Genomic DNA, 20,818 nt, shown 5'->3' with positions numbered 1-20,818 from the left:
TTTCTATGGTCTTTATAAATCAAACGAACCACATGCGCAACAAACAGTGCATGTGTAAAATGTGGAGTTACCAAGAAATGAAATAGATCAATATTTGCTACTATGAAAGAAATCCTCATGGTATGATGACTATTAGAGGAAGTAAAAACACGAAAGTCAATTCTTTATAGGCAGAAGTCAGAATTGTAACGAAAGAAATATAAGAGCTTTATCTGGAATTTCGTGTGATAACTTATTTGTTTAATGACATTATCAGAGAATGTCGAATGAAGTGAAATGGAATAGGGAATGTGCAAAACTATATGACTTCTTTTGTAGTACTAATAATTATGACTCAGGTTAAACTATGTACCGATGTTTGTGAAATGTTGTTCCAACGTACCTCAGCGAGATTTTGATTGTTTTGTAAGATCATGTGGCAAAATACCGCTTTTTGATTAGTAGTACTTTCACCGACGGAATTAATATCGGTGTTATCGTGCCTAATTTATATTTTTCAAAGGTCTTGCCTTGGAAGTTTGTGTGTGATAAACTTTGACGTCTGTGGACGTATAATTTCAAGTTTCATATGTTTTCTTGTGCATTAGCACAACTTGACATACTTCTTACTTGCGTTCATAATTTATGGTGTTAATAATTTATGGTAACGTATTTTAAAATCAAGTATGTTTACTATAAGATTAAGGTATCATGAAAGTAGAATAATAAATGTTTATTTTAATATCGAGCATACTTAAATATTGGCTTGCGTAAATGACATTTGATATTTTAATATGTACATATTATAAAGGAATATTTCAATAAGTATTTAATAGTTGTGAAATATTAACCAAAAGTTTATTTATAACATGTCTTGCTTATGAATATTTAGGCGATTATTCAGATAATTTTATTCGTCTCTTTATTTGTTTTATGAAAATATGTTTTCTCTTCACAGTACGAAGTATATATATATATTTCTATAAAAATATTTGTATATATAATTGAAATTTACTAAATAAGTATGATGACTTAATTTATATTAAATAGTTATTATCATTGTTGGATATGGGTTAGTGCCGCTTTGTTTAAGCATAGGTGATCAGTCCATGCCTAACTAAGGCTACGCTATCCAATATCTGTCTTGATAATACCCTTAAAATAATAGTAATACCTACTGTTATAAATATTTAAATATTTACCAAAAATAAATAATTTAAACGAGATCAGCGAAATTTTCAAATGTTGTGAAAAATGTTACCACAAGGTGATGGTAATCAAATAAATGTTTTGATGAATTTGAAGAATAAACAAGCATGTTATGGTTCAAGAGAATTGAAGTGCTTGTCGGGACTATTTTGAATATGATGGCTTCAATCCATCATATGGGACTTTGAATTGAATATGTAATGCGAGCAAGTTCAAACAATTGAACTTGGTGTAAATAAAACGAGTTCATGTATCAATAAGAAATTTTGGATATGGTTACAACAAAACCATGTATGCTAAAGGAAATTGAGTTTTTCAAGAAACTTATTGACTTGCTATCAAAGAGTCAACGTTTTACAATAAACGTGGTTTATAAATGCAAAGATCAAGTATAGTGATATGATATTTGAACTTTTGATAAAAATAACAAATTGGAATGAAGCCTTTCTATGGTCTTTATAAATCAAACGAACCACATGCGCAACAAACAGTGCATGTGTAAAATGTGGAGTTACCAAGAAATGAAATAGATCAATATTTGCAACTATGAAAGAAATCCTCATGGTATGATGACTATTAGAGGAAGTAAAAACACGAAAGTTAATTCTTTATAGGCAGAAGTCAGAATTGTAACGAAAGAAATATAAGAGCTTTATCTGGAATTTCGTGTGATAACTTATTTGTTTAATGACATTATCAGAGAAAGTCGAATGAAGTGAAATGGAATAGGGAATGTGCAAAACTATATGACTTCTTTTGTAGTACTAATAATTATGACTCAGGTTAAACTATGTACCGATGTTTGTGAAATGTTGTTCCAACGTACCTCAGCGAGATTTTGATTGTTTTGTAAGATCATGTGGCAAAATACCGCTTTTTGATTAGTAGTACTTTCACCGACGGAATTAATATCGGTGTTATCGTGCCTAATTTATATTTTTCAAAGGTCTTGCCTTGGAAGTTTGTGTGTGATAAACTTTGACGTCTGTGGACGTATAATTTCAAGTTTCATATGTTTTCTTGTGCATTAGCACAACTTGACATACTTCTTACTTGCGTTCATAATTTATGGTGTTAATAATTTATGGTAACGTATTGGTAATTCTTATATTTTTGATGGTGTCTCAACTTAATGGGTTTCCAGTATTATTTTGTTGTATGAGTTACGAGGTAGATGATCAAACGAAAGAATGTTTGATATCAAAATTAAAGATATATGCGAAAGATTTCTGATAAAGAAATCTATATACATATGCTTGTGCTTTATTCTTAATTGACTTTTGGAATTCCTTATAGATATACATATCTATATTATATATTTCATATGTTGTAATATACATACCTTTCATAGGGTTAAATGTATATAATAGATTCATATTCCCAAAAACCAGTTAGATATTTGGTCATGATACTATTTAGGGAAATCTTGTTACTGGTTTGACATACCATTTATCCCGTCTTGTCCGGTTCGCGCCGGAGCGGTAATTTCAGTATATCCGGACAAGCTGGAGAGTTTGCTACTCTATACCCAGTTTTGCCGGAGAAAATTTCCTATTTCCCATAAATAGTATTTTTTTCAAAAAGTGCCTCTTTTTATTAGGGCTTTAATCCAGAATCAAGGAAATTTATATTTCCATAATATATTTTTATTCTTGACCAAGTAATACCAATAAACAAGAATAAATAGCAATTAAATGCTATTGCCTGCTAGTCGTTATTCTTATTGAATACCAATTATACTTATTTATACTCATATAAGTAATTTTATCTTGAAGCTTATATTAAGACAAAATTCTTAAGTTCGAGTCTAAATATCATTCAGAGTGCTATCAAATAATATTAAGTTTCAAACTTTCCGTCTAAGCTTAGGTATTATTATAACACCTATTTGCGTAAACAAGTGGCTTAGCTTATACTAAGGCATCTTTTCTTATGTTCAAGTCTAAATACTATCAGATGTGCTACCAGTTAAGTTAATAGCAATTTCCTAACTCTTATATTTAAGCTTAAGTATTGTTATCACAACACTTATAGGCTTAAAGCAGTGGCTTAGCGCTGATACCACCTTCTGTCACGACCCCCGACCCCATCTAGCCGGAATCGGTGCCGTGAGCAGTTCAGTGGTACCGGTGATTATTTTGAAAAACATTGCAGCGGAAATTTCATCAGGACCGTGAGTTAGGAAAAATATCAGAGTTTAGAAACACCGGATTTTATTTAAATGGATGGAATAAATTCCAAGTTTTACAAAGGTAGCTTTTAATAAAAACAATATTTCTTAATTTGAAAATAAGCCACTTCTTGAAGTCCTTCAGTGTCGGATCCAATCTTTACTCCAATCTATTGTAATTACCTGAAACGCGTTTTAAAAAGATTTTGTCAGCGGAAAATACTGAGTGAATTATTCTAGTTACTGGAAAATGACACATTTATTATAATTCACAGTGGTAAGATCTTTTACAATGTTTCCTGATATCAACCAACTACCCACAGTACTTTACCACTCGATCCATTGGCCCATACGTCCAATGGTATCTGTGATTATGGTCATATCACCCAATGGCTGCCCCAATGGTGACGATTATCAAGTAATGTGCACAATACCCCACATACCGGCTGTAATTTGGTGATTCACATAAACTTAATCACTGTAAGTTATAATTCTGAAAATAATTTGGAGTATTGTAAACAGTCACAAACTGTGATAAAGAATTTATAAAAAGAGAATAACTCACAAATCAGCATGCATGATTGAGTTAACAAACTTCCTGATTCTACTTCTTCCGATAATTAGGCATGCACTTTATTATTCTGGATCTTCTGATGATTTTATAGTTTGTTTGATTGTAAGGATGTAGTTGGGAGTATTCTTGGTAGTTTAACAGAATAGAATACGTATTGGTGTAAAACCCAAATCAAACCTTAACGGTAGTCATGAGATTCGAACCTTAACGAATTTCACAAAAACCGGGTTAATGATCAATACAGCAGTTACGATAATTTCCGGAGATCAAATTCTCACAATGAATGACCAAGTGCAATACTTCAACTCAGTTATCAAAGTGACAAACGACAAAGTATAGTACTTCAACTCGTATATCGAATTATCGACAACGACAAAGTACAATGCTTCGGCTCATTTATCGGATTACCGACAAACGATAAAGCATAGCCCAATGTGGGCGGCACTTAAACATTCTTTGGATATATTGATCGCTCGGGAACTGAATCGTAATAGCGATCGAGTAATTATTGGTTAGAACACCAACGTATAGAGAGAAGAAGAAGAGAAATGAGCAAAGAAAAATGAATCCTAAGCTTCTTATTTATAGCAAGCAGGCAGGCAGCTCAATTTCATATTCTGGTCGATGTGGATTCAAGTGACGTGCTTGCTAGCTAGCTTGACGTGCTAGCTAGCTAGCTTAGTTATTTTATTTCAGCTGCTTAACTCGTTTTTCTTGTATAACTTTTAAAATATAACGTTTTACAAAACGACGAATATGTCTTTAGAACGAGCATATTTTTATCTACGTTTTAACCTAAGTTTCATTTAAAAACGGAGTAAGGAAAAAAAATAATATATTTTATTATTAATATTAAACGTTCTTATACGACCTCATATATATCTATTTTTAATAGACCTTACTTAGCTTTAATTAATCTTGTTAGCTTAATTAATATTGATTAACTGATTAATTAATTATACTAAACTTAATTAGGGTTTCCTTATTGCATAATTATCATACTAAATATTAATTTTTTTGTGAGGGTTGTTACATCGGCCAAAAGGGTTCCGATTACCATCATCGCCATCCCAGATGTCGGTGTCGGTCTCCTCGTTACGTTCTTCCAGCTACAATTGTAGGTCCCGGACCTGTTGTTGCAACCTCGCAATCTCTGCGATATCACGGGGGTCCCTCCAGTAATCCTCGTTGCCTCTGTCGGCGTCTCTACGGGGTTGTTGTCGAGGTGCTCCTCCGCGAAAAGCCATTGATCTTCACTGTGCTCTGATACCAACTGATGCAATTTTCTTAGCAATCAACTTGGTACAGCCTCTTCACGTGAACTCAAAGCCAAAGAAAAGTTTTTTTGATAAAAAAATCCAACTACCAGTTCTATTGTTTTACGAATCAATAAAAACCAAAACATCCACAAAAGTAGCTAACAAACAAAATGATAAACCCAAACCAACAAAGAGATAGAATTTACTAATTTAAAAACAATAAAAGATAAAACTTTCAATCCATACATGCAGCTTCACGTGACCTGCTTCGGGTCGTCTCATGGATCAGGTGGATCCGGGTTATCCGCATCAGACACTAGATTGCAAAGTGTGTCATTTATCTTTAAAAAGTAAAAAAAAACATACTCAATGTTTGCAAACCGCTACACATTATGTCCTTTATCCCTAACTTAGTTATTTTTCATTGTTAAGTGAGTGTGAAATGACCTAAATACCCTTACTATTAAATAAATAACTAAAAATTTAAAAGAAATATAATTAATTGCGGGATCCACCAGCCACCCCACCCTATCCCTTTTCCCTAATCTTCCCCACCTCCATGTTTCACCACCACCACCACCTCACCCTCTCACCATCATCTACAACCTCATCCACCAGTGTCACCGTGACTATCATATTCAACCTTCAAATATGTAACTAATTTAAATATCTAATATATCGTCACTTCCAAAATAATCACTATCTCAATCTTTTGAAACCTTGGGACAAATTTCAAAGTATATGATGAAATCTTAACTAGTAAACCTGGTAACCATAAACAGAACTATCAGATTCAACCTTCACCATCATCTTTAACTAAAGATGTCACCATCAGTATTCTTATCAATCTCAAATTCACCTTTAACTACTAAACAGTTGAAAATCAAAAACAACGAATCTAAATTACCGAAGCCGAAATCGGACCGGCGTATACGAGGTGGTGTGGCGGACGTGGTGCCGGAATATTCTGCTTTCGAAGCCGTCAATCCCTAACCGAACAACCAGAAACCCTAACACCTAATTCTTTTCGATCTCAAATTCACCTCTAGCTTCTGAACAACCGAGAAATAGAGCCAACGAATCGGAGTTACCGAAGTGGAAATCGGACCGCCATGGTGCGGCAGAGGTGGCGTGCAGGAATATTCGGTTTTTGATCGGAATTAGTACTCACTGTTGCAGCATAACAACTTCAATTGCTGATAGAGATTTGATGAAACAATGGTTAACCGGGCAGGGTTAACACACTGGTCTCGTCAAGAAGGGTTAATCCCTTCCTCTCGAGGATCGCTGGCTGGGTCACCGGTGGTCGATCTCCTGCACAAGGAAACAAGCCGTGACTCGTAACAAGGAGGATGGGGTGGGGGGTGCTCCTTGTTACCACTCTCCGGCGTGAGAATCAGTAGTTTGCTTGGGAAGCAAACTAAGATAGTAGTAGTAGTGAGAGAGTTGTGAAGAGATACCTCAAACCTGGTTTGGGGTCGGTATTTATAGCCGAGGAGTGAAGGAGGAGATTGATGGATGGACTGACTACGTGCTGCACCCGTACAGGTGTGTCAGGCTTGTCGGTTGTGGAGGTTACGCCACGTCAGTCCATTGCTCATGTAGCTCTGACAGGTTACTGCCATCAGAGCCACTTGCACTGGAGTGTCAGCCACTTGCAATGTGGTGTCAGTCCTACTTGTTGAATGCATAGGATGCGGTGCAGGCCGCATCGCTGCATGCGGTAACGCTTGAGGTTACCGCGTCTCCTACTTGTGATCAAGAAATACGCTAGATGCGGTGCTGGCCGCATCGTCGTATACGGAGACTTATTTGCCTGCATCCCTTGTCGTGACGAAAATGCCCATATGGTGCGGTGCCAGCCGCACCGATATGTTCATCTTCTTCTATGCTCAGGGTAAGGCTTCTCATCCTCGGACCGATTAGATTCGAAGGATGTGACCGCATGGGTGCGGTTCATTTACTGGCGGGGGTTTGTTTGATGCGGGTGATGGTCGATTTGGGACCATACCCCTTCAAGATTGTTGAAATCTAAATATATGTGTTGAATTGAATGCTGATTTTGAAATTCACGAGATGATTTGCATCAACTTTGAAAATTGAAGGTTGAAGGTTGATTTGTAAAGTGATCTGACTAAAAAAAGTTTGAAGGTTGAAGGTTAATTATATTTCTTTTCAATTTTTAGTTATTTATTTAATGGTATGGGTATTTATGTCATTTCACACCCACTTAACAATGAAAAATAACTAAGTTAGAGATAAAAGACATAATCTATAGGGGTTTGCAAACATCAAGTACGTTTTTTGTATTTTTTAAAGATAAAGGACACACTTTGCAATTTAGTGTCTACGTAAAAGATGATTTTTGTAATTTACTATAAAGAAAACTCAAAAAAACTAGGAACTGAATTTAATAATTTTATATTGTTAAAACACTTGTACATACTTAAGATCTAAATAATATTTAGAGTTGCAAATCAAATCTTAAAGGATTACAATCTTTAAAAAAAGTAATTTTATTAGTTGCAAATATTACAAAAATCAATTTACTTTCTGTTTCTTCTCACAAAAGTTTATTGACTTTTTTTTTTTGCATATAATCTGTCATTTTTTCTCACAAAAATCGTTCCTTTTTTTTCATATTAAAGTCCCTCTACTTCTATTTTAAAAATAAGAGTTAATTGCTCGGATGGTCCCTGTGGTTTCACGTTTTTTCACGTTTAGTCCCCACCTTTTGAAAATAGCATGTATGCTCCCTATGGTTTGTCATTTTGTTACTCGGATAGTCCCCCAACATTTACTCTGGGGACTATCCGAGTAACAAAATGACAAACCATAGGGAGCATACCTGCTATTTTCAAACTAACTGACATCTACTCAGGGACTATCCGAGTAACAAAATGACAAACCATAGGAAGCATACCTGCTATTTTCAAAAGGTGGGGACTAAACGTGAAAAAACTTGAAACCACAGGGACCATCCGAGCAATTAACTCTAAAAATAATTATAAACTTTTTCTAAAAGGAAAACTTTAATTACAAATTAAGCCCTTTATATTTATGGTCACGTTAACTTCTATTTTTTGCTCAAGAGTAAATTACAAGTTTTGTCCTTTATGTTCGTCCCAAATTTCAGGCGTTGTCCTTACCTTTAAAATTAATGACTTTTGTACTTAATGTTTGAAAATGTTGCACGTTATGTCCTTTATAGCAAACCCAGTTATAATTTTCGGTTAAATTAAGTCATGGGCAGTGCACATAGGGTAGAAATGCCATTTCACCTCTCACTTGTCTTTCCCCCTTATTTAATACCCTGATCTACCCCAATCCTTTCACCTTTACAAATAGGGTTCATCATCACCCAATCCTTTCACCTTTAAAAATTTTCATAGGGAACTGTCAAGTCATGCATTTGAGATGATGCATTCTTTCCGAAGTGGAGATTAACTACAAAAGAAACTACTCTCCTTTAAAGACACGACAATTGTCGTTGACAACATAGTAGCTGGTAATTTGGATGTCGTTACAAGCAAAACCATAAGTTTTCCTAACAATGTCTACCCTACCTTCTTACGTATTCTATTGTCATTTAATGGGTTGTTGTTAATTTGCAATGAACGGATTTGCTGTGAGCTGATCCTTTGGAATCCAACAACCAGGCGCTATAAGTTTTTGTCTGACGACCGCTGTTGGGTTAAAACAGAGTTTTGTGGAGAAAACAGTGGTTGAAACCGCTATTGGGTTAAAACGGTGGTTTAAAACCACTGTTGGGTTAAAATAGTGTTTTGTGGAGGTTGAAGGAGATTGAAACGACTGTTGAGTTAAACATTGTTTTTTTCAAGAAGGAACATGCTTGAATGCAAATGTTATTTCGTTCACAAAAGATTAATAAATTGTATATTTTTGTATTTTTTATACTCTAATTTAAGTATTTACCTACTGACTTATCTATTTATAAGTCTATAAATATAACCATATTCATCATTTATATGTGTTATGCATGGTTTTCTAAAAGTCACCCGTGTTTGTACACGGGTCTTACCGCCAGTTTATTTATAAAAAAAAAAACACAATGGTATATTGGTATGGGAGCACATGACCCAAGAAGAGCAAATCACTGTTCACATTTGCTTTTGTTATATTATAAAAGGGAGCAAAATAGGCATTTCTATTTATTTAAACTTATTCATTTAATTCTTATAAAAAAATTCTCATCTAAACCCTTCATTATATATATATATATGTGTGTGTTTGTAATTTATTCTATTTCTTTACTAGTATTAAGCCCCTGCGTTGCAGCGGTTGTCGTAAAACTGTGTCAAGTAGTATCAATGCTATACCATTATCAGCGATCACCAACACCGGAAAACTCGTAAAAACAAAATAAATAAAAACGGAAAAAAATAAAGCCGAGCGAAAAGCAGACATAAAATCTTTGAATTACGCACGCTCGTTGTAGAGAAATTAAATCGAAACATGAAACATAGAAAAAATAACTAAGTTAATCCAGGACCCGTGCGTTGCGACGAATGTGTCAAACGGAGAAAAATAGATGTGTTTTGACGGGCCAAACGGGAAAAATATACGAAAAATGTTGAACCCCACACGCACGTTGCGGTGCGTTAACTCACAAAATTTAGAACGAAACGAAAAGCTTGGGAATGATGAAAAGTATGGTGGAAAAAAATTGAAAATTAAAAAGAGTTGGGGTTAAATTGGAAAAAATGAAAAGCTTTAGATTAATAAGTAAAAAAACAAAGGGTCTAAATTGCAAAAGTATAAAAGTTTTGGGTAATATTATTAATAAGTAAGAAACAAAGGGTCTAAAACAAAGGATATTAATAATTTATTAAATATTAGATTTAGATATTTATAATATTATTAATTGGATTTATTAATATTAAAATAAAGATAAGGATAAAGATAAAGATAAGTGATATTTATATATATATTAGTTATTAGTATTAAAAGAAATATTTTAATTAAATAAATATAAATAAAATTTATGTGGTTGAAGGAGAGAATGCCATGTGGCATTATTTATAGTCTTTTATTAATATTTAGATTAGATTTGGTTTTTTATATTTATAATGGAAGTAGAGATTATTGAGAAAAAAAACATAAGTTGAAATACATGATATTTAAGTGACCATAAATATAAAGGATCTAATTTGTAATTAAATTTTTTCTATTAAAAAAATTCACAACCATGTTCAAAAATACCAAACAGAGAGATTTTAATATGAAAAAAAAGTGGAAGTAATTATGTTGAAAAAAGGTACGTTGTTTTTTAATGCAAAAAATGGAGGGACTTTTGTAAAATAAAATAAAATATAAGTTGGTTTTTTAATAGCATTTACCCTTTTGTTAGTGTCAAAACTTATAAAATTTAGATGTTCGTATAAGTAGGGATGTAAACCAATCAAACGAACACGAACAAGACCATGTTCGTGTCCGTTCGTTAAGGAAATTGACATGTTCACGAACAGTTCACGAACGCATAATAAACACAAGTTTATGTTCGTGTTCGTTCGTTAAGGAAATTAAGTTGTTTATGAACAATTCATATATGCAGACATCATATAATATACACCCACCTTCTCTCTAACAATCCTACCACCAACACAACCCACTTGTCGTCACCACCGCCACCACGACCCACCTGCCGCTGCCACCACCACCACCCACCTGCCACCACCAACACCACGTCACCGCAGATCACCCCCTCCTCTCTCTCTCCCTCTCTCTCTCTCTCTCTCTCTCGATCGAACTATCCTACCACCACCACAACCCACTTGCCACCACCGCTGCATCGCAGATCGCCATCGCTACACCACCCACCTGTCGTCGTTCTCTCTCTCTCTAACTGTTCTACCAGATAAGAACCCTATTTTTTGGTCATTTAGCCCTAAATGCTATAATAAATCATTTTTATCATTAAATCTGACCAAGTGGACTTTACCTAAACTTCGTCGGACAACCAATCGCTGCCACCAATCTAGGGTTCCGGTTAAGTATAATCCATACGGCATAACAATCTTTGAAAGTCCATCTGATTCCTCATAAGCTGCTGAAGTAAACAACCACCCAATCCCAATCTTTGTTCCAGGTAACCGCACACCTAAGTCCACAAAAAACCCCTACAAAATCAATTTGAAGCCTTAAAAAAATGCAAATTTCAACATCAGTTTGATTAAAGACTTAAGCCTTATTTCAAGAAGCCAAAAACCAACAAACCCCGCACACCTAAATCCACAAAAAAACCCCAACAAAATCACAAAAACTTTAACCACATAATTACATAAAACAAGAACAAAATTAGACACAAACTCAAATCACCTTGTGGGTTTTCAATTTTCAACATCAATTTGATTAAAGGGGAATATACAATTGGGGCTATGTTTGCAACAAGTGGAAGAAAACAGAGATACTATGTGATGGTGAGAGGTTCAATGGTGTTGATTTCTTTGCAAATTGTACGAGACAAACAGTGGTATGACAAGATGGGGTTGTTTGAAGAGGTTTGATTGGAGTTATTAGTGATGCTCATGTGAAAAAGATTGAAGACGCCATTGTTACCGTCGTGAGAGAGCTGAGTGGGGTGTGTGGAGGTGGTGGTGAGGTGGGTGGGTGGGTGTGTGTCTGGGGGGGGGGGGGGTTTCAGTAGAGAGAGATAGAAAGTTGCGATGGATATATATAGACAGAGAGACTTTATATGTGTCTATATTCATATACAGATATAGGTTAACCCCCCTCTCCCACCCTCCCTCCCCCCACCATACCCAAGCTAAATGCTAAGAAATAAACCCCAAAAAAAACCTAAAAAAAAATTTAAAAAAACACATTTTTTTTTATTTATTTTTTATGTAAAAAACACATTTTTTTTTATTTATTTTTTATGTAAAAATCACTACTTTTAGTAGCCATTTTTTTTAATTTTTTTAAACGAAATCCAGCGATTTTTCTTTAAAAAAATTTGTGTGTTTTTTAGCTATTTTTAGGTATTTCTGGTTGTGTTCACATTAGAATTGAAATCTCAATTCCATTTTTGTTGTGTTTGGTTGTCAAATCCCGGCACCCACAACCACCAGTTCGGGTCGAAACGGTACGCGTCGAAACGGTTCGGGTCGAAGCGGTTCGATTCGAAACGGTACGCGTCGAAACTGTACGCGTCGAAACGGTGCGGGTCGAAACGGTCCGGGTACGGTTTGGGTCGAAATGGTACGGGTAGAAACGGTTCGATTCGAAACGGTACGGGTCGAAACCGTTGGCGTCGAAACGTTACGGGTTAAAACCGTTTGTGTCGAAACGGTAGGAGTCGAAACTGTTCGCGTCAAAATGGTACGGGTCGAAACCAGTATGGGTCGAAAAGGTACGGGTTGTAATGGTGCGGATCGAGACGGTTGAAGATTCCAATGAATTTACTTTAATTCCTTCACATATAGGAAGGATTTTGAATTCCCTTAGTTAAGGTAATTTAAAGGAATTCATGTCTAATTTCAATTCCAATTCTCTTGTCAACCAAACATATGAAGACTGGAATTGAGATTCCAATTCCATCAAATTATATCAACCAAACATTTAAGAGATGGAATTCAAATTTCAATTCTTTTAAATTCCATTGTGTTCATGCGAACCAAACGTGCCTTAGTAATTGACTTAGATTCTACTTTATTAGAATATAAGATAGAGATAGATTTGTTTTCATTTTGCTAAAGCACTTGTTGATTTATAGAGATATATTTGTTTTCATTTTGCTAAAGAACTTGTTAGATTTATTTTGAGACGATATTTTAAAATAACACGGAACACTTCATGAACACTCTAACCAAGAGACAACGTCTCTTATTCGATAACTAACACAATCCTAACATCTTTCTTCTCAACAATTTGGTCGCAAATGTCCCTCTGTTTTGTCGCAATTAGTTGTTTTGACTTTTAGCAGTATTGTGCAGATTAACATACCATAGACATCTAACCATGGGCGGACCCACATAGAGTGGGTAGGGGTCCCCGGACCCAATGTTTTTTAAAAAATTAGTAGATTCGGTATATTAAATTGTATGAGGACCCCATAAATACAATTAGGTGGACACCAAAGAAAGAAAAGAAAACCTGGTGTAGTGGTAAATCGTTTTCTTTACCAACAAGTTGTCATGGGTTCAATCCTTGTACAGCTTGTTTTTCCTGTATTTTTATATATAGTTCAAACCTCGCTATGACGCGACCCGAACGAGTACCGACCCGAAAATTTAAACGTTTTGTTATGAAAAATTGAACACTGAAAAAAAAATCATGGGTCCGCCACTGCATCTAACCAACGTTCCTTTAAGAGGACTCCAGGAGAGTGAAACATATATAGCATGATATTATAAACATGCTTAATGTTAAAGAAACCAAAATAAAAATAAACTCATCATGGTGGGTTCTTTCCCAATCATGAATCTATACCGGTCTAAACTCAAGGCATTGCACAGTAATTCCTTCAAGCCCCATGTCGTAACTGGAGAACTTAAGACGCGTGGAAATCATTTTGATGGTATCACGTGTTTGAAATTCATGTACTTGTACTTCCATCCAACCATCGCTCCGCTGTTTTGGAAGGCCTTTCATTTGGGGTATATTCGATGGGCAGAAGGCTTTATTCTTAACATTACAGCTGATAAATGGGCTTTGAGGAGTTCGTAAAAATATATTGTGAACTTCTTTCGAATGTGAATCTTTATCAACCACTTGCACAGGAGGCGGCTTAGCAATTTTGTAGCCCTCTGGTAATTTGTAGACAAGATAAGTTCCGTATGTTGTTTGAGGTGACAGTAATTTGGATCTGAACTTGCAAAAAATACCAAAATTTCGAAGATTACAGTAATCAGCCACTTCTTCAAATCTGTGAAAAGACATTGTGTAGTAAGAAGTTAGAATTGGACAACATATGTATTATATACTTGATAGGGTTTTAAAGACAAGTGTTCCAGGTGGTAGAATCTGTCTCACATATGTGTCACATGCTCATTTTTAACATGATGACATCCTCAATTTTCTTATCGATAGGGAGAGATAGAACAGTTTTGATAATTCATCCCCCCCCCCCCGGTCTCTCTCTCTCTATATATATATATAGATAGATAGATAGATAGATAGAGAGAGAGAGAGAGAGAGAGAATGAAACACGGTGTAGGTGTGGGTGTAAGAAAAACATGCCAACTTCATATGAGGACACATGTATACAAGAAAAGAGGCCGAGAAATAAGAAAATAACCTTGTTTCAGCTAGAGAGATCCAATTCCATTTGTCTTCTTGCAAAGCTGCTCTTGCTGATAGCATAAGACATTTCTTCCCATCTTTGTCCAGAGAAAACCACTGCAAATCAATAAACCTGTAAGTGTTTGTTTTAAAATCATGATTTGATTCCCCTTGAACAGGTAGAACCAATGTTCATATGTTCAAACAAGTACATATATATGAGATTTAAAGGAACAGCCAATATATCTTTTAACAATGTTGATCATCTCAAATATGATAGAATGGATCATTATGATCGAATTTACCTCTTCGCCATAATTGATTAGAAATCCCCTGCAAAAAATATAGTACAAATCCTTTGTGTTTTCCCATCGTACACTATCTTTTGACCACTTGATTATGTCTTCATAATCCTTTGGCAATTTTTGTTTCCAATATATCTCTTTGTTTGATATGGGTTGCATGTGAACATTCTGTGACGAAACAAAATGTATTTTAAAATGACAAAATAGAGAAAAGAGATTGTCTCACAGATTAGTCGCTGATTGTGTCACTAATTGCCCTATCGCACGAAACTTGTTAGCATATGTTTGGTGTTTGATTGTTGAAACGTCACAATAAACAACAACAACAACAACCATACCTAGTAATAATCCCATATTTAAATAGCAAAGCTACATGGTCTGGGGAGGGTGAGATGTACGCAAACCTTAACTCTATCCCTGGAATTAGAGGGACTCCTTCCAGAGAGACCCCCGGCTCCGAAACAAATGTGTTTAACAACAGACCAACAAACAGGACTAAAAAGTACAGAAATATAAGCTACCAATAACCAAAAAAGTGGTGAGAGAATATACGCTACAACTATAAACATGTTTAACATCATACAACTACATATAGGCATAAATTTATGAATACACTCACCTGTAAAGTCCTCCTAAAGTGTAGGAAAGTCTAAGTCTCTGAGACAAAATCAAGATCTAATTATACCCTCCCTAGAAGTCCTTAACCTTTATCTTACACCTCCATCATGTCCTATCCGGGACCATGTCCTCATAAAGGTGCAACTCTAGTAAAATTACTCCTTCAATCACCACTTCTTGAAATTATAAATATGTTCTTAGAAACGTGCAAATAAACCATTAGTCAATTACTCGTTTTCTCTTGTAACCAGATTGCTAAAAACCAGGTTAGTATTCAAAAATGATTATTTAGTTACTTAAGGCTGCTTAATTATCACCACAAAATGCAGTGTTGATAAGGGACTCTACATATGTTGCTTTTTTGTATAGAAAAGTTAGTTACCACAAAAACCTATGCAGTATGCACAACATCTGATTAAATGGTTGGGCAAAATGTTTCAAAGATTAAGATTTGAGAGCACTCTACTTAAACTAATGGCTTAATGTTGTACACATGTATACACACACTAACACACACAGAAACGTGATTAGTTTAAAACTCCAAAACCAAAACAAACATACAAAAACATCATAGAGAAAAATAATGTAAATGAATAAGCTAGTGTTGGTGAGCTTACTTTCTCGGGCTGAAACTCGATGCCTTCTACTAGTAAATTCGGACAATACTTGGTGTAAAACATAATTTCAAGATCAACAGTACTCTGCTCACTAGTAAACCGATACAATTCAGCCGTCAGCCATCCATCTTCTCTCTCACCTGATAGGAATGAATACGATGTTGCTTTCTCCCCTTCTAATTTGTGTTCAATGACTATACCTTGTTTTTTATTCTTCTTGATTTTGAACACAAGGTTGACGGTGTACGTGATTTGTGGCGACAAGAATTGAGTTCTGACATGTGTTTTGAATTTTGCTCCAGATGGCTCATAGCAGCCCACCGCAAATCTGCATAAAGAAGCATCACATAATGATATAAAACCTTATACTTATAGAATGGTGTATCACAATCAGAGAAAAAAAGAGAGGAGAGTAGGGGGGAGAAATATCACCTTGAACTATATTCAGGCGAGGTTATATAATGCTGAAATTCATTTGCAGTTGAAGTTAAACATGCTGCTATAGATATCATTTCACAATGATCTCCGTTTATATTACGCGAAAACCACTGTCATTAAAAACTTCAACTTAGTTTGGCTGATTTAGGATGAACTCATCAGAAAGAGTAGAGATTGAGAATTCAAGATATTCTTTGTTTTTCAAGTTAGTGCACCTAAGTGTTTTCTTGTAAATAGTAGTGAGAGGGAACGGAGATAGAAATAGCTGTGATAGTGTGTCAGGTTTACCGTTTTGCCACTGTCGATGAGGATCCCTTTAAGGAGAAGCATCTTCAGTTCGCTTTCAGACATATCGTTCAGAGGACCTGCAGCAGTCAAAAGCATCTTTGTGTAGTCCTTTGGCAGCTTCGCTCTTTCATAAAGCTCCTGATATGCAAGTGCAGTCTCAAGTTCTTCCACAACATGTGGCATCGTTGGCCGTTCTTCCCGAGATCTATGCAGACATTTAAATGCGATGTCTGAATATGTTTTCAAAGAATATTGATCCATCTGTTGTTTTAGAGCATCAAAGATAATCTCTTGTAGCTTATTCTGTCCATAACTTTCTTTCCACACAGGCACAAAAATCTTAATTTTACCATTGCTACATTCATAGCATAATTTCCCACATAACACTTCCAATAATACCACGCCAAAAGAGTACACGTCAGACTCTTTCGTTAGGATGCATGTCTCTTCAAACATTGGATCACAATACCCATGGGTTCCAGCAGGGTTGGTGACAAGACCTGTCTGCCGCCAATTAGCAGGTATTGTCTTTGACAGTCCCAAGTCGGAAACTATAGCATTCAAATCTGCATCGAGTAGGATGTTGGAACTCTTTATATCAGTGTGGATAATTGTTTCTTTAGTGCCCCTGGCATCATGTAGGTAACTTAGTCCCATTGCAGCATCAAGGCATATCTTGAGACGTTGTCTCCATGTAAAACCAGGGGAACTTAAATGGCGTTCAAGGCTTTTATTAAAAGCATACTTGTAGACAAGGATCATTTCACCACTCTCAATGCAAAATCCCAAAAGTGTGATGAGTTTTTCATGCGTGTGAAGGGCAAGTACCGCGATCTCGTCCCAGAACTCAGGGTATCCCTGTAAAGACTTACGATCCAGACGCTTAATGGCAACCATGCCATACCCCTTAAAGTGAGACAGTTCTCCTCTATACACCAGCCCGAAACCACCACCTCCAATGACTTTGGTTTTATCAAAGTCGTCAGTGGCTGATTTTATCTCTTCAAGTGGGATTTTAAGATGCTCAAACTCCTTGACGAAGGACTCCATTATTTTTTGGTCAAGTAATAATAAGAAAAATCAAAGAATGTGTTCCAAGTAAGCACCGACCCGACACATGAGAAGCTAATAGACCTGATTTGACATTAAAAAAGAATTCACAAACAAGAAAGGTGTGTGTAATCTAATCTCTCAAACGAAAGAAAATTCACAACCCTCCTAACTGAAAGATGGTTAAGAATGGAGGACAACTTCAATACACAGTCAAATTAAGTCAACCCTCTGTGTATGTCAGCCTTCTCGTTGTTGTGGTCACATAACTGGATAAAAAAAATGTAACATTCCAACTAGGGCTGCAAACTAACCAAGTTCGGCGAACAGTTCGTGAACCGTTCGGCAGGAAGTTCGTTTGTGTTCGTTCGTTTATTAAATAAACGAACACGAACAAGAAATTTCGTTCGTTTAGTTAAATGAACAAACATGAACAGAGGTTGTGTTCATTCGTTTATGTTCGTGAACGTTCGGTAACGTGTTCATTTGTATTCGATAGTTCATTAGTGTTTTTAGTTTTTATATTTATTTAAATACTTCAAAATTCCGACAAATTAAATATCTAATAAGTGTTGATGTATTATATATTTTGTTCATGAACGATTGTTTGTGTCTGTTTGTTTCCATTTGTGTTCATGAACATTAGTTTGTGCTCATTTGTGTTCGTCAATGTTCGTTTTTGTTCGTTGCCTAAAATTAACAAACAAACACAAACGAACACGAACAAGTTCATTTCCTTAACAAACGAACACGAACATAAAATATCGTTCGATAAGTGTTCGTGAACGGTTCGCGAACACATATATTTCTTAACAAACAAACACGAACATAGTCTTGTTCGTGTTCGTTCGGTTCGTTTGCAGCCCTAATTCCAACTGTTATTGTTTAAACTATTTGTGGGTGCTTGTTTTTTTCAAATGACCTTAGCTACCAATATCCGACTTTGTTTTTTTAACGGTATTCGACTTTGTTTTTTGATTACTCAAATGGAAACTTAATCTGCGGATCCATGAAACTTTTGGAGGGGAGCGAAAACGTGTTGGTAAAACAGGCATAATTCTATTTACGGAAAGTTACATATTTCCCATATCATTAATATTCTCACTACAAGGTTGATCAAATGATAGACAATCAAAACAGATTTTTTTTTTAAAAAAAGTGGAAATATTAACTATATATTAATTTACAAAATGGGGTTGTGAGTTGACATTATTGTAGAACTTTTACAAGTGTTTATAGCTTTAAGTAAAAACTATATATGATAATTTACAAAAATGGGGTTGTGAGTTGATATTAGTGTAGAACTTTTTACACCTTCCTCTCCTCTGGCTTTACATCTTCTCTCTTCACCACCCTTCTGTACAACACCCAGGGGCGTACCCACCCTAAGCTTAGGGTGGGCGGGCGCACCCCATGAAAAATTATTTTTTAGTGTTATTTTTCGCCGGAAATCCCGACCGCACCCCTTGGAATTTTTCACCCGCACCCCTTGAAAATTTTCAACCGCCCCACTTAGAAAAAAATAATTATTAACCGCTTATTCACTTAATTATTTAATCCAATCAAAGGCCAATCTGCAATCAATTTTTATTAACACAAGCCCAAACCCAACCTAAAGAAATTTGAACTAAATAAAATAACCCAAACCCATCCACCCATTCCATTTCCAAATCCCGCCCCCAAAAAAACTCCAAGCGACTTGACGCCACTGCTCACGACCTGGTGGTTTTTTTTACTGGAAAATCCAAAATTCCGGTTGGACCGACCCATATTACCTCAGAATTCCGATATAGAACTAGTATGGTTTATTTATTTATGTATTTTTTTATGTGATGATTAGGAGAAAATATAGATGTGTAAGGGTTTAATCTTTTTATATTTTTTTGTTGTTCTAGACTTGTAGTTAAATGATTTTGTTGTTTTATTTATAGCTTGTTTGTTTAAATGATTAGTTACAAGTAATCAACATTTAATATTAGGGCTTAATGTTTAAAAATATAATTGAAAGTTACGGGCAATGGTTGAACATGATTGTTTATTTTGTTTAAGTGTTTAGTGCTGTTTTATGAACTTATAGAGCAAATTATATGTGTTAGGAACAATGAGTAAGAATGTAATGAACCTATGGCGTGGTTAGTATCTTTAGACGATATTTTGGATATATTTCAAAAAAAAAAAAAACATGTAGGGCACAATTTTAAATACGTTTGTAATTTGTAATAATGTCTGACGTGTTTTTGATGATTTATAAATTTTAGTTTGATGTTCTTTTGTCTTACATGATCCGACCCGACCCGCTATGAACCGATATTTTTATACAGCTAGGGGCCTATAATATTTGAAAATATTCCGCACCCCAGGAAAAAATTCCTGGGTCCGCCACTGACAACACCGCCACCACCTCCTCCTCCGCTGTTGCCACCAGCCCGTTTTCGAAGCCGTCTGTGGTGTAAGATTTAGTTTTTTATACATAAAATGTTTTTAGAGAGATAAAGTAAAAGGTCATGGTGGTGTTGTGGCGATGATCCTACAGAGAGAGAAAGAGTGAGTGAACCCGCGGTGGTGTTACGTTTCCGCCGCAGCAACACGGGTTCCTAATACTAGTTAATGATTAAATGGGGAGATAATACTAGAATAATAAGAAACATTGAAAACATGAGTTCATAAAAACAAAACACAAACAATCAACAAATCATATGACAGAGAAAAGATGCAAAGAAAACAGATCAGAACATGAAAGTACATATGCCCATTTGCGTTGACTTTAATAGTATCGGCCATCAAGAAAACAAACTTTGTTGAATATCATTTGTTTTCAATCAATTTACTTGTAGTTTTAGATCAACAATAAGAACCCTTAAACCTGCAACACTTTTAAGTAGAGGGGAACAGAAAAGACTTACAGATTAAAGGAGAGAATTGACTCAGTGAGCAGCGGATGGCTGTGGGGAGGTGGAGCGTCAACGGCTATGTAGTTTTCCAAAGTGTGAAGGCTGTCTAAATCCCAATCTCTCTCCAGCAAGATAAAGAATTGAGCTCAGTTAAATAGCAACTTGCCGACAGAACTG

At 35.5% G+C, this 20,818-nt stretch overlaps 1 protein-coding gene and 1 long non-coding RNA gene across 3 annotated transcripts; both read right to left on the bottom strand.

The window, feature by feature from the left end:
- Positions 1–10,587: 10,587 nt before the first annotated feature.
- Positions 10,588–11,835, bottom strand: LOC110930174. The gene is made up of 2 exons (XR_002587676.2): positions 11,531–11,835; positions 10,588–11,331 (listed from the first exon to the last, which is right to left on the bottom strand). It is a non-coding gene; the product is annotated as an uncharacterized LOC110930174 (long non-coding RNA).
- Positions 11,836–13,438: 1,603 nt separating this feature from the next.
- Positions 13,439–20,818, bottom strand: LOC110930173. 2 transcript variants are annotated; one of them, XM_022173412.2, is made up of 8 exons: positions 20,654–20,818; positions 16,701–17,834; positions 16,407–16,522; positions 15,975–16,302; positions 14,740–14,907; positions 14,451–14,551; positions 14,038–14,078; positions 13,439–13,959 (listed from the first exon to the last, which is right to left on the bottom strand). In XM_022173412.2, exons 2-8 carry the CDS (start codon positions 17,748–17,750, stop codon positions 13,637–13,639), a joined length of 2,127 nt encoding a protein of 708 aa, XP_022029104.1. In that variant the 5' UTR covers positions 17,751–17,834; positions 20,654–20,818; the 3' UTR covers positions 13,439–13,636. The 2 variants fall into 2 exon arrangements, with proteins under 2 accessions (XP_022029104.1, XP_022029103.1); XM_022173411.2 differs by having other exon boundaries at positions 13,439–14,078; positions 20,654–20,816.

Source organism: Helianthus annuus, chromosome 3, assembly GCF_002127325.2.
Source record: "Helianthus annuus cultivar XRQ/B chromosome 3, HanXRQr2.0-SUNRISE, whole genome shotgun sequence".
Classification (NCBI taxonomy): domain Eukaryota; kingdom Viridiplantae; phylum Streptophyta; class Magnoliopsida; order Asterales; family Asteraceae; genus Helianthus; species Helianthus annuus.
This window is presented reverse-complemented; position numbering and strand designations above follow the sequence as displayed.